Source organism: Xenopus tropicalis, chromosome 3, assembly GCF_000004195.4.
Source record: "Xenopus tropicalis strain Nigerian chromosome 3, UCB_Xtro_10.0, whole genome shotgun sequence".
In the NCBI taxonomy this organism is placed as follows: domain Eukaryota; kingdom Metazoa; phylum Chordata; class Amphibia; order Anura; family Pipidae; genus Xenopus; species Xenopus tropicalis.
The window spans coordinates 89,910,686-89,924,667 of record NC_030679.2 but is presented as its reverse complement, the minus strand read 5'-3'; the positions used below and the strand labels follow the sequence as shown (position 1 = coordinate 89,924,667).

At 36.9% G+C, this 13,982-nt stretch overlaps 1 protein-coding gene across 1 annotated transcript; it reads right to left on the bottom strand.

The window, feature by feature from the left end:
* guca1al (guanylate cyclase activator 1A like) lies at positions 1–11,346 on the bottom strand. The gene is given in 5 exon segments (NM_001079039.1): positions 1–723; positions 763–2,460; positions 4,591–4,681; positions 8,006–8,155; positions 10,667–11,346. Coding segments are annotated over 4 exon segments (567 nt in total). The 5' UTR covers positions 10,865–11,346; the 3' UTR covers positions 1–723; positions 763–2,332.
* Between the last annotated feature and the right edge of the window lie 2,636 nt (positions 11,347–13,982).

The following is a 13,982-nucleotide window of genomic DNA, read 5'->3' as shown; positions in this document are numbered from 1 at the left end:
CAATATGAAGGTATACATATTTTATTTTGTTTTTGGTATATAGAAAGCAGCTCTTTATTTACAGCTCACAAAAGGCACAATCCTGTTTGATTTGGAGAGTACGTTGATTAGACAGAAGTGTCACACTACATAGCAGTGGTAGAATAAAAACACAGCACTACATTGGAATATAGTTTATACTCCGTAGAGTACAGTGAAAAATGCCCACAGGAATGCCTGTGTTTCTTTATGGCAAAACATATTTCTAGATCCTCAGTCAACTTGGCTTTAAAATTATATTTACATAACTGAGAGTTTGTTAAATCTAATAAAAGGTGCTGAAGGTTTGGAGGTAATCACAGATCATAGAACTTCTAAACCATGATATTAGGGATGGTGGACAAGAAACATATTTATTCCACATTGCTTTGATAACATAGCTGGAGGCATGAAGAATATATTTAACATCATATTAAACATGTATCCTCTGTTCTTCTGTTCTGGCAATTCCTTCCAGTCAGCATGAGCCCTGTTTTAACACAGTTTTATACTTCATCTGTTACATTCACTCTTTTTCAGACACTGTGCTTGCATTCTTATAAATTAAACAGAAACCATAGAACTCATTTACTTAGGGGTAGGTGCAAATTGCACCCCTTACAGCACCATACTCATAGCACCAGTGCATATGTGCCCTTATAAGCTTAGTGCAAGTTTCTCAAGCCAGAAACCTGTTCTGTGCAACTCTTTTCACACCATACCAAGTATTGCACCTGACAGCACTGACTGCAAAAAAATTAAGGTGGGTGTGCAAGGTGGACTGTAGGCAAAAATATGCTACATTGTATCTATTTTTGCACTTTGCACCTTTTCCTACTTTAGCAAATGAGCCCTTTAAATGTTAGTAGACTCTGTCCCAAATACAAAACCTCTATAATCCCCCTGCTTATAAATCAATTAATCAAACACATTTATTTGTCATCAGAAACACTTCTAGTACACTCCCATCTTCTATTAGATCGCTGACACTCTGCTTTTTATATGTGCAATTTCTTTCAGGCACTGTCTATTATACTACAAACCTTATGTCACAGGCAGTTTCTGGTACAACCCATGTTTCGAAAATGCTTTACACTCTATATCAGGGGTTTTTAGACTTCTTGGATTGAAACTGTACAAAATTGACTTTCAAACTGCACCCCATCCACTACATTGCGACCTCCGAAGATGCCAGCCTAACATTCTTTTGTTTATCTGCCATATATACTCAATGATGCTCATTTATGAACACTATGCTGGTGTAAAATTGCACAGTGTTCATAAATATGCATCAAGATTTGCATCCTGTACTTCACAGTATACTATTTAAAGCTATTTGCCAATTGGTTGCAATAGCTTAGTGTATTGATGATGAGTTGCAAGAGTTTCTTTTCCATGCCCACATTCTATGAGACATTGCTGATACAGTTCCTTTGTCTCTTACATGTTGCTTAACTATTCTTTGTTAAATATAGTACTTTCTGCCCATCATTCAAACCCATAAGACACAATACTTAGAACCCCCACAATTTAGGAATTTGGATTTCCATAAATATAGAATCTACAGAAGCACTGCAAGGATATCCAAAAATTCACGTTGCGAAATGTCATCTCTCCTGGATTTATATACTGGGCTCAGGTAGATAAGTGGGGCCTAGTTTTAATATTACTTTAATTATTAGGCCATAACAGAAGCATGACCAAAAATCTCCCCCAAAGGTCTAACATCTGCCTTTGTCTCCTGTGAATTTTCCCATTGCCACTCTACCCTGAAACTTAGGGTTAGAATCACTCCTCCAGAGGACAGACAAAAGTATGTTATCTGTTTGCTGGTAATCTGTTTAATACTGGGAGGATATCCCTCATTTTTCCTGATTTAGTTGAAAGCACTCAACTGTTAAGATATCTCTGCAAACATATCTCTAAAATAAAGCAATTACTGACATATGCAATCTTCTTTATGTAGTTAAGTTCTGCATGAATCTCAGGACAGTTGTTTTTTAAATTGTTATTGAACACTATCCTATATGTACATATGCCAAAATAGATTTGGAAGCTTAGCTGTGTAATTCATGCCCCCTAAATGCTCTGCAAACTTGCAAATTCTACTTCTTAAAATGCTTTATCTTCCTTCCCATCTTACATACTGATATTTTCTTTTTTCAGTTCAGTATCTTTATCCAACTGTTACATCTTTCCTCTTTAATATACTGTCTCCATCAGTGTCACGAGCTTTGTCATGTGCTCTCTGCACCCTTCTCTATGCTTGTCATTCTTCCTACCCCCATATAATATTATGTTTGTATCTTGCCAGTCACACGCTATGTCTTCGGTTGTTAATCATTGTCATTATGTGGGTCAGATCCAGACTTTTCATCATGACATCCATAAATTCTTCATCCTTCCGAGCACCTTCAACAAACTCTTCTAGTGACAGCTCCCCTATTAAGGAAAAAGGAAGACTGTAGGAAATGGAAGGAGTGCTTCCTTAGCAAACCCAGAATGAAACTCAAAACAAAATATATTATGAGAATAAGATTAATATCATAGATTACATTTTTTTTAATTATTAATTTGTATTTTATGCTATATGAAGTTAGTTTTATAGATTTTATATTTTAACAGTTTTTCTTTTTCTGACACCCGACCATTAATGTATATAGATTAGGAATATGCCTGTTATACTTTGTTGCCAGGGTTAACATTTTACTGTTTCATGTTGATGGTAAATCTTTTAAGAGATTAGATTTTTTTTCATCAGTTTCAACAACTTGTAGGATGCAATCAATTTTATCTGAGCACATCCAAAAAAATCTCCTGTATAATTCTACCCTTAGATTTAAAAGCTCCTTTCTATTCTGGAACAGTTTCTTCCATTGCAGAAAATAACTTCACTTAATCTCTAATCTCTCCCATTAAGTTTAATTGCGTTAATGTTTTCTCAATGCAAGATAATTTCCTGAGGCTTAATGATTCCGAGTTAGATCTCAATGCAGTGACCTCTTGCGCCCTATAGAACAGAATGGAGATTGACTGCTCAATGCAATCCAACACATTCTGATTAATTCATACATGATTTGATTGAAGTGAGAGTTTATAAAAACCCTTTCTTGACTCTCATATGTTCAAGTTCAGAAGTCAAAAGTCAAAGATCAAAATGCTGGAAATCCATCAGGATGCTCTAGCTCAAATTTGAAATGCACTTAGCTTGCCACTTTAACTCCCCTTAACTCATATTTTCTCATAAAGTATAGCTTATGTTTAATTTTATTGACGTCTTTGTGTGTGTGTTGAGTCAACATGGGGTCTTGGAATAGAATGTAAAGCTAAGATAACTGGAGTAGGATATATATAACTGATATCATAATACATAAGATTAGCTTTTTTTCCAGAAAGGGATCACACATAGTTGCAACTTGTGAGCCATGCCACCTGTATGCTCACACTGTCTAGGAGAGGCTGGGAGTATTATTAGGGTGAAGACACATGGAGCTCCTTGCTGTGGCTGCTAAAATAGTCAATGCTGATCTTTTAGTGATAACTGTCTCTACTTGTGTTTAAGCAGAGGCAATTCTCAGTATTGTCCATGTCAGGGGATTTTCTGGTGTTTAGAAGCTGTAACAAGTAGCTTCTACTAAGCAGCTCTGTGTGTCTTCACCCTTAGATATAAACATATAAATAATGTTTTTGGGGCTAAACACCTACAGCCATGTATGTTTATATATGGTGCAAGTACAATACTTTTGAACAAAGGAATACCTAGAAATAACAGCCTTCCATTTGGAAAAGCTCTACATACAGTACATGTCTGGAAAAGATTTTATAAGAAACAACAGTTCCATTGTAATACTATTAGGCTTCAAAACCATTTTGTTTCAGTTTTTTAAAATAAACTTTATTGTAACCACTTTTCTTGACTGATTTCAATAATATTAATTTCTCATATAATAAACCTTTTGGGTACAGATTATGTCCTTCCTTAAAATGCTTTGTGATAGGAAATAGCTCTGAAGTAGCAGGTGAAAGCATGCTGGGGCCCAAATATTATAGTGGATCTCCACCCATTACCTTTTTTTTTTTTTTTGCATAATTATAATCAAAATGTAACTTAAGAAATTGTAAATATAAAGGTAACTAATTGGTATACATTAATAACAATGCATTTTGTTCTCTGGTTCTCAAAAAAAATAGAGCAGAAATGGAAGTGGTAATTAAAGTGGAGTTTCCCTGTAATTTTCAGTTTATGTTCTGTGAATTTAGTGTCTAAAAATATTTTTGTGTCGGGGATGTCTGATGTATTTCTTGTTTAGCTACTGCATGGAGATGTTTACTAACTGTGCTAAATTAATTACACAGAAATTAATCATGGTGCCTTTTATTATGTCATTGCACTGGTTTTAGGGAGAGCGAAGATTTGTTCAACTTACTGTAGCAAAAAACAAAATGAACAAGATCTATATGTATATACTGTATATATAAATGGAATTAAGTTAAACTTGTTTTATGCATTTTGCCTAGCGATTAAAAACAAAAAAAGACAGGAAAGAAAAGAAAACAAAATGGAAATCTTACCATCACCATTGACATCAATCTTGTCAAACACACGATTGGTAAATTCTTCAGCGGTTGTATCATGATCGCAGCCATTAATTGCTCTCACGGCCTGAGAAGAACAAAGCATGAACACAATAAGGAAAACACTCTTTTAAATGTCTCTGTAGATCACTATATGACATACCAACCCAATCTCTAACTGTTTTTTGTACCTAGACCTCATGCTCATATTTACAGCTTTTGTAAACTGCACATATTCACTTTATCTTCTGAACTTCACAATGCTAACCATGACCTTGAAAACTTTTTAACTTATAGTCTCTTGTTTCTCTTCACTTCTGCATCTCAGAGAGTCTCCATACTAAGATCACTTGTCTATCATTGGCATAATGGTTTCCCTTTAAGTGTACCTCTTCTAGATTTAGAGTGCCTCTATTTTTGTTCAAAATTTGCAATGTTAAAACTGTAAAACTGTATTTTGAGGTCTGGATTTTGGAACCCACTGGCGGGAGGGGCACTACAGTGATTGTCAATGTCTGTAGAGGACCAGGAGCAAGGGAGCCTAACCATCTATTTACAGCACTCCGGATAATCACAGATATGCTTGGGAGACAAAGTCAAACCAAGATTAAGTATTCACTTTATTCTTGCAAGAACGAAAACACATATATACAATGCACTACATAGTCTAATTTACAATATCACAGTGAGTAAGAGATTCTATAAGGGATAATGATGCCGTAACACCATGTAACACACCATATTGCAGGGAAAATTAAACTACTTTCCATCTCTGTGAACATACACTTATAGTACAGATATGGGATCCATTATCCAGAAACCAGGTATCCAGAAAGTTCCGAATTATTGGAAGGCCATCTCCCATAGACTCCATTATAAGCAAATAATTTACATCTTTAAAAATGATTTCTCTGTAATTATAAAACTGTACCTTGTACTTGATCCCAACTAAGATATAATTAATCCTTATTGGAGGCAAAATAATTCTATTGGGTTTAATAAATGTAATAATTAGTAGACCTATTGTATGGAGATCCAAATCACAGAAAGATCCCTTGTTGGAAAACCCCAGGTCCCGAGCATTCTGGATAACTGGTCCCATACCTGTAGTAGATATGGCTTATTGACTGTAAGTGAAACAGTTAGTTATGTTAGTTATGATAATGGAAAATGTAGTCGAGAGGTAGGCTGAGAATACCTAATGGATGCAATACTACAATACCGATATATGCAGTACTGTAGATGTATATGTTTAAACCCTATTGGAAAATAATACATGATTCTGTTGCCCATGTTTACTGTTCGTGTGTCCATATAATCAATCTGTAAACCTATAGTGCTAGGCAAAAAAAAAAAAGGATTCATAGTTCTGTACCTATAAAAGTAAGCGTTTATGTATCAAGGTTATTTGAACATAATATGTTTGTGTCTTCAGTTCTTAAGAAGGTTAACTCTCTCTTATTAGGAAGAGATTTATTGTAATAATAGCTGATCTGAAATCCTCCTAAAGAGATGGGATGGCTCAGACTGACAGGGCAGCTCAACCTTAAGAAGATTCTAAGTATGGAAAGGGTAAGCCGTATCAAATGAGTCATATATATATGAGTGTTAGTCCTCATTTGTATAAATTAGGGTCATCCAGGCAACTTTGAAATAAATATACACTAGTATGGGATTTACACTTGGGACTTGGGGTTAGTCAGGATAAGGGATCGTTCCATAATTTGGATCACTATATCTCAAGTCTTAAGCCAAAAAAAAATTAAACATGAAATAAACCCATTAGGATTATTTTGCCACTAATATGAATTTATGCAGTTTAGTAACCATTAAGTACAGGGCACTGTTTCATTATGACAGGGACAAAGGTAGTCATTATCTGCTTAAAACAGACAGTTTCAATAATTTGGAACTTTCTGGATACTGGGTCTCCAGATAAGGGATTCCATACCTGTATAGGAAAAAACTTTTTTTTACAGTCCCTTATAAAATTTAGAACAATTTTAATTTGTGTACTATGAACCTTGTAATGTAAAAGGTACTTGTAAAGGTACTATATCTATATATATATATATATATATATATATATATATATATATACATACAAGTTGGCTAAGGTTTTTGCAGTGCAAGTGCCAACATTATGCTCTTGTTCATTATTTATAAGAGGTACTTGTGGAAGTGGTCAATTTGTAGGTGGAATGAGCCTGATTTTCCAGCAGTTTTAGCAAACACACATTTTATTTTATTATTTATTTCCCGTTACTATAGCACATTTCCTTTGTAAAGATTTTACCTCATTTACATCAGTCCCTGCTCCAGAGAAGTGTACAATTTAAGGTCCCTATCACGTTTACACACACACTATGGTCAATTTAATCAGAAGCCAATTAACCTGCATGTATCTTTCGAGCATGGGGGGAAACTGGAGTACTCGGAAGAAACCCATACAAACACGGGGATAACATACAGGTTTATGAAATCATGTTTATCTGGTCAAGCCAGGTTATGAGTGTTTAGGTATTAGGTTTAGGTAGGAACACTAGATTCTTTTTTCTTGTGTGTTTTAAAGTGGTATTTAAAGTTCCCATCCCTAGTGACTGTCATGCAATATTGAGGTTCCTCTTTGTGGATCCTTTGGGTGTTGCTTGCAAATTTTGTCACTAAATATAGAGTCACATGCAATATCAAACTGTTGCTATCTTAACATTACAATCTCTGTTTTCTCTCCTTAAATGATCAGTTTTTAGCAAAAAATAAACCAGGGCTATTTACTGTGAGGAAATAAAGTAGGGCTGTATTAATTGCAGTCAGTGTAATTTCGCACCAGGGGCCATTATGAACCTTGCATGGCTTTGCCTTCCCATATTACAGCCCAGTTGGGCTTCCAGTAGCTGGTAATACCCATAGCTGTTAACTCCCCCAGGTTTCCAAGGAGTTAGCCAGCTTTTGACCTCATTCCCCCACCTTTCAGTAACTATATGCAATTCCCCAGTTTTTTAAATGTTTCCATCTGTGTTTAGTGCAGTTAGAAAGGCCTATGTACATGTGGACCCCACAACATGCCACGCACACGATTTTAGCAGTGTCCTACACTGTTTTCTCCTAAATACCAGAGTTTTGCCTTTAACATTCAGTGGCTCCAGGACTGGCTTTGTGTTTTAACCACAAGGTTTAAAATCAATAGGAAGGGGTTCTATCTAATAAGAAACTGCTGTCAGGCCATTAGCAATGGAGTGTGGCTTGTTCATGGTAGTAAGGCTAGAGACACCCAGGTATGGTTCCTGGTAACAATGCAAGATCTCAGCATGTGTCTGCGCATAGATAGATTCAACTATATATTAGAAGCTAATAATAATATTATTTAGGTCTGTGTAGGTGGTTTGCATTTCTTCCTTCTCTATTAACTTACCTTAATAATATTGAGTAACTCATGACGGTCTATGCAGCCATTTCCATCCACATCATATAGTTTGAAATACCAGCGAAGTTTCTGCTCAATCTTTCCCCTAAGCACCAGGCTCAGAGCAGCAACATATTCCATGAAATCGATATATCCATCCTATCACACACAAACACATCAGATAATGGTGGTATATGTGGTATATGTAAAACACTAAAAGCAGCACAAATCAGTCTCAGAGGTGGCCCCAGCCAAAAAATATCCTAGGCAGTTTATATTTTGACATTGTGGTATAGCTCACAGATATTTTTAGTGTTTAGATGCACTTTAAAAAAGACTCCCAGCATCCCACGTCCCAAAGACTGAATAAGCACATTCATAGATATACTGCCCAGGACCAATAAAGATTCAAGGCCAGATTCTGTCTTTAACAACATGCAAACCTTTGGGGTTCAGAATATAACTGTAAATGTACATTAATGTTAGGACGCATTCTAACTGTGCAACTGTTCCTTATGCTAGGTACAGCTGTACCTATCAGAATAAATAAAAAAACTAAATTTAGTTAGTGCTTCTCCATGATAAAAGGACTAAATGCTTGTCAGAAAGTTCAATATACAAGTGGGAAGGGGTAAGCCATGACATCACGAGGCAGGGCTTAATGTGTCGAATGGCGATTAGTTGATCGTTATGTCAATGTCAGTGAGTCCTGCCCGGTTTCCTAATTTGACCCAGACAGCCCTTCTTAAAACCAGGCTCTCCAGGTCAAAACCAGACAGGTGGCAACCCCAAATATTGCGGATGGGGCAGGCAAGTGTGTCTGCAGGCTCTGGATGCTATATAAATAGTACAAAAACACAATATAATAATAATGTCTATTTAAAAGTTGCATCCAATATAACCTCAAAACTTTCTAGGCCTATTTTTTTATAGAAAATGTAAGGAGTTCTAACGGAGCCTGTAAAGTTATCTTTAGTTCTGCTTTCAATATTTTAAATTTTTTTGGGCGAAAATGACAATCCAATCTGATTCGCAACATTGCAGAAAACACTTATTTAAAAATAAATCTTAAAAAAAAAAAAACTAACCCAAAAAGAATTTGACCAAAAATTGACTTTTTTATTGTGAGAGTATACAAGTACACAGAACTCAACTGTTTTAAACTGGCCTATAATTGACTATAAATACTGAGCTTTTGCTGGCATGTGTATTCTGATTTAGAGGTTAGTCCAAGATGCTCTTGGCCTCTGAAAACCACTGCTTTGCTTTTGGTATTTCTACAGCCAAGGCTTAGGACAGCAGGAGGGCAGTGGTGGAGAGGGTAGTGTTGCGGTGCAACATGCCAAAGGTTGGGGGCACCCCACTATATAATCCAGCCCTGTGTAGGCAATAGGCAAATGCATTATTTTGGGGAAAACATTGAACTGCAGGAAACATCCATGGTTACTAGCTGTAAAGTTAAAATACGTGCATCAATTTTATTAGTACCACCTCATTAAATTTAATAACCCTTAGAGGCCCATTTATCAATATTCTGATATTAGTGTTTTTTCAAACCACAAAAACAAATTTTGACTAAACCACAAATGCTAAGAAATTTTGTTAAATCAGCCTAATATAAATAGCATACATGAAAAATCCAGCAAAAAATATTTAATAAATATACAATAACCTGGAAATCCTCTTTTTCCTAACACAAAAACCTCGAAAACCACTAATTAAATAAAGATTGTTACAGTTTGCCTAGGACAGCTTTTATTGAATTCTACATGACCTCGCCAGCTTTTATATGGTGTAGTTTTGTAATTTTTTGTGGTTTTTACGCTTAATAAATTACAGATTTTTCACGTTTTAGAAAGTACGTGAATTTTTCTGTGGTGAACTTCATAGCAAAATACATTCCAGTGTTATCCTCTGTACCTTATGTAGGATTCTGGCCTACTGAAAGTGAGCCTGTTGGGGGTGGGGGGTGATGTGGATATTATCAGAAACCGAGCTGCACTTTGTTATTGAAAAGAACCTGCTAGTATATTAAGGCTCCAGAGTACCCAGAGGAAGCCTATGCAAGCTGAATTAGCTCATGCAAACTCCATGCAACTGTACTTTCAGTCTTTGTATTCTTATTAATTCTCCATCATCCTTTTATAGCAGTCCACTCTTTATCGGACACCCCATTCATGTGTTTTTCTCTCTTTTCCCTGTTCTTGCTAATTCACACAGCAAAAGAATCAAACTCAAGTTTAGCAGAAAATGAAATAATAAAGAACGAGAGCTACTTGCTTCTACTGTTAGAGAGTATTTTCAAAAAGTACTGTATGTCAGTTACATGTAATGCCAAGTACCATGCCTGTTGCAAAATCTGATATATTTGCAAACATCTACTGTAATATCTATCTAACTAGCTCAAGATGGTATTCAGAGTTCATTAGATAAACATTATCCTCAAAGTCGTGATGTACAAAAAGGGAACACACTAGAAGACACATTCTCCTAACTTTATATAAATATGCTACACTAAGCACTTGGTCTGTTTGAAATGGCCACTGAAAATCAAAGTAACAGAAATGCCATGGAGGATCTACTGAGACACACTATTTTATTTAATCCTCCTTTTTGGCATGTAGTGGAACTTCACTAACTTATATGCTGTTTAGGAAAGATATCTCTTACCTTGTTCATGTCGAAAGTACGGAACATTTGCTCTATATAGCTATTGGCTTCTCCGCTTAGTCCCCGCAATCCAAAAAACTGCTTGAACTCATGTAAAGTGAGCTGACCCGAAGGACATTCTGTCATGAACTTCTTGTACCAATGATGGATCTCCACTGCCTGTAGGTCATCTACTGTGGAACTGCTTGTATTTCCCATTGCCTTATATTTCTTCTTATTTGTTCTGAAGTGTAATCACTGAAATCTCTGCTAGTTTTTTTGAGTTTCAACTATGTATGAAGACTAAGGCTAAAAAAACTGGGTATTCCCTTACAACAAGAAACAAAAAACTCTTTCTTCTCTTTCTTATGTTGGAAGTATCCTCCCTTTTACACTGCCAAAGTCCATAACTGGAATGTGTTTTTCTTTCTTAAAAACTCCTCAAAGCAGTAAGGTGTATTGCAGAACCAGCAGATTCAAATCCTCTGGCTTTAACTTTGTGTGGGGTCTCTGTATTCTGGGGGCTCTCCAACAAAGGCAGTCCCTTCAGCACAGTTCCCCTCTAGCATTTCCTTCTGCCCCTACTATAAGATACCTTTTAAACTGACCTGAGTCTCCTGGTCATCACAGGGTGTGTAATCCATTCTGATTCCATTTAAGAAGGACATAGTTGATGTCTTGGGACATGAAAAGTGTCAAGGTTAATCTGGGACTTGGAAGATTATGGTTCTCAGTAGAGAATTCTTGCTGTGTTTATGTCTTTTCACAGGCTCAGTATTCCATTAAAAATAAACTCCCTGCTATCAGGAACTGAATGTTGTTTGCAGTCATTATGCAGTGCAAAAAGAACTGGAATGTATTTGCACCTTTGAAACAAGAACCCACACTTGAGTTAATTTGTATATTAATATTTTTAGCCATTGTTACTCTATCTACATTATCAAACACCCCTGATACATACTTGCAAAATAAAAGAAAAGAAACTCTTAGCAAACGTTGTAATTATGCCATACAACTGCAGTAAAACTGGGCACAGAGCCACACCTACTATATATGACATGCTTAGCAATCATAGTATCAAAACCACCACTGGGTTAAGCAATTCTTTTCTATAGGTATAGGTCACAGGGTTATAATAGACACTGCAATCTAATCTGTGTTCTTAATATCCAAAAAAAACCTTTTGTGCTTATGTTCAGTTTAAAGCTAGAGTAAAAACTATGGTATGTCACTAAAGATTATGAACAGCTGCAAAGTGCAGATGTGCTATATGTGTATGAGAGAGTTCAGCAGCAGCTGAGGTCTCTTAGGTACACCTGTAAAAATTGAAATCAGAAAACCCCTTGGACTATTAGGGCCCAGTATTAGAATGCAGATTACTTCACTAGTGACTAATGGCTTAAATATTATTGGCTATTACAATGAGAACTTATGAGGTACTAAATATTGCTTTTCAGAAGTGTAGGAAAATTTAAGGAATTTGAAGTAGCACCATTCATACTATACTAATGACTTCCATTCCCTCATTATCTCTTCTCTCTGAGGTGGTCTTGAAAGACTCACTACTAAGGTAAGACTCACTACTTTAAGACTACTTTAAAATAAAGAGTGCTGAAAGTGGGGCATTTTAAAGGAGAAGGTAAATGCCACGTTAGTGCCACCTAGAACAATATATTTATTCTGCAGAAAGCATTACCATACCTGAGAGAGCCCTAGAAGTTTTCTCCATTTACTTAAGACAGCAGCTGCCATTTTAAATAGCTCCTTGTTTACAGACTAGCCATTATAGCTCAGATCACACATTCCTATGGGAGGGGGGCGGGAGTTCTTAGCATTCTTATGGGAGGGGGAGCAGGAGAGGGGAGAAAGAAGAGAACTGCACAGACTCTGGCTACCAGAATTAAGGATTTTTCTGAAAGAGGAAGTCAGACACCGGAACAACATGTTTACAAAAAAAGAGAAAATTAACCATGTGTTTCTTTTAATAGAGGACTCAAAGCAGTGTTTCTGTCAGTGCTTATGGCTGTATTTACATAGACCTTTCTGATAAAGCTTACTTAGTTGTTACCTTTCCTTCTCCTTTAAAGCACTGGACAATTAAATTCAACAATTATTTGCTCACAGATGAAGCAATTTTTACATACTGTATATACTCGAGTATAAGCCGATAAGCAGAGGTACCTAATTTTACCTAAAAAAACTGGAAAAACTTATTGACTCAAGTATAAGCCCCCCAAAGCCCCTCCCCCCCCGCGTGGACGTGCGTGCGTGCATGCTGCTGAAATTCCTGGCTTGAAAGGAGGCTTTCTGAAGTAGGCTTATATAGGGGCAAACAGGCAGCAGCTCTGCTTGCAGTGCTGCTTAGTAAGTCCTTAAGCCACCTTAAGTTTTGATTCAATTGTAGGATCTGTACCACTACAGTTCAGTTAAAAGCACTACACAACTAAAGGGGACAGGTTTCATTAGCTAATACCTTACATACATAGCCTTCCTGTACTCACCTTGCTGTACTGTACTTCTATGGGCTCTCTGTAGCAGGGGCAGGCAGCCTCATGTTGCATAACACACCATATTTAGTCTGTAGCAGTCGCGCAAGCCGCACAACCCCCCCCCCCATGTAGTCGGCGTGTGCACTCATTTCCCGACTTGAAGGTAGTGAAAGCCAAAGTGTTTGTATTTTATTCTGAAACACCTACCTATTAAGCTGCCTGGCCACACGACTACAGCATTCGCCTGCTCATCGCGCCGTGTAGTCGGCATGTTCGCTCATGTCCCGACTTGAAGGTTTCATCGCGCACAAAAAATGTGCTTAAAAATTCAGGCTCGGCTTATACTCGAGTAGTGATACGCTGCCCTGACAAGCCACCCCCCCCTCCGTGTAGTAGGCCGTTCGTGTGTGCACCCATGGACCTGAGGGGTAATAGAAATTGTCAGAGCTAAGGGAGTATGGTGTACCCAAATTACCAGCCACTTGAAATCTACAGCAGGTCCCGACTTGAAGGTAGTGAAAGCCAAAGTGTTTGTATCACTACTCGAGTATAAGCCGAGCCTGAATTTTTAAGCACATTTTTTGTCTCGGCTTATACTCGAGTACGGTACTAAGAATTCACTGTTTGGACTGTGTTCAGCCATAGACAGTCAGTATTTATTAGTCTGCAGGGGGTTGTTTGGCCTCTGTGTGCTTGAAATGCCAGGGCCAAATTTGAATCTTAGTCCAGACCTGTTTACATTTAATAATTTTGGGGTTGTACTCTATGTGCAGTTTTTCAGTCTAAATAGCCCCTTACAAACCCCAATAATGTGTATATACAGTGAATAAAGTACCCCCTATAGTAAA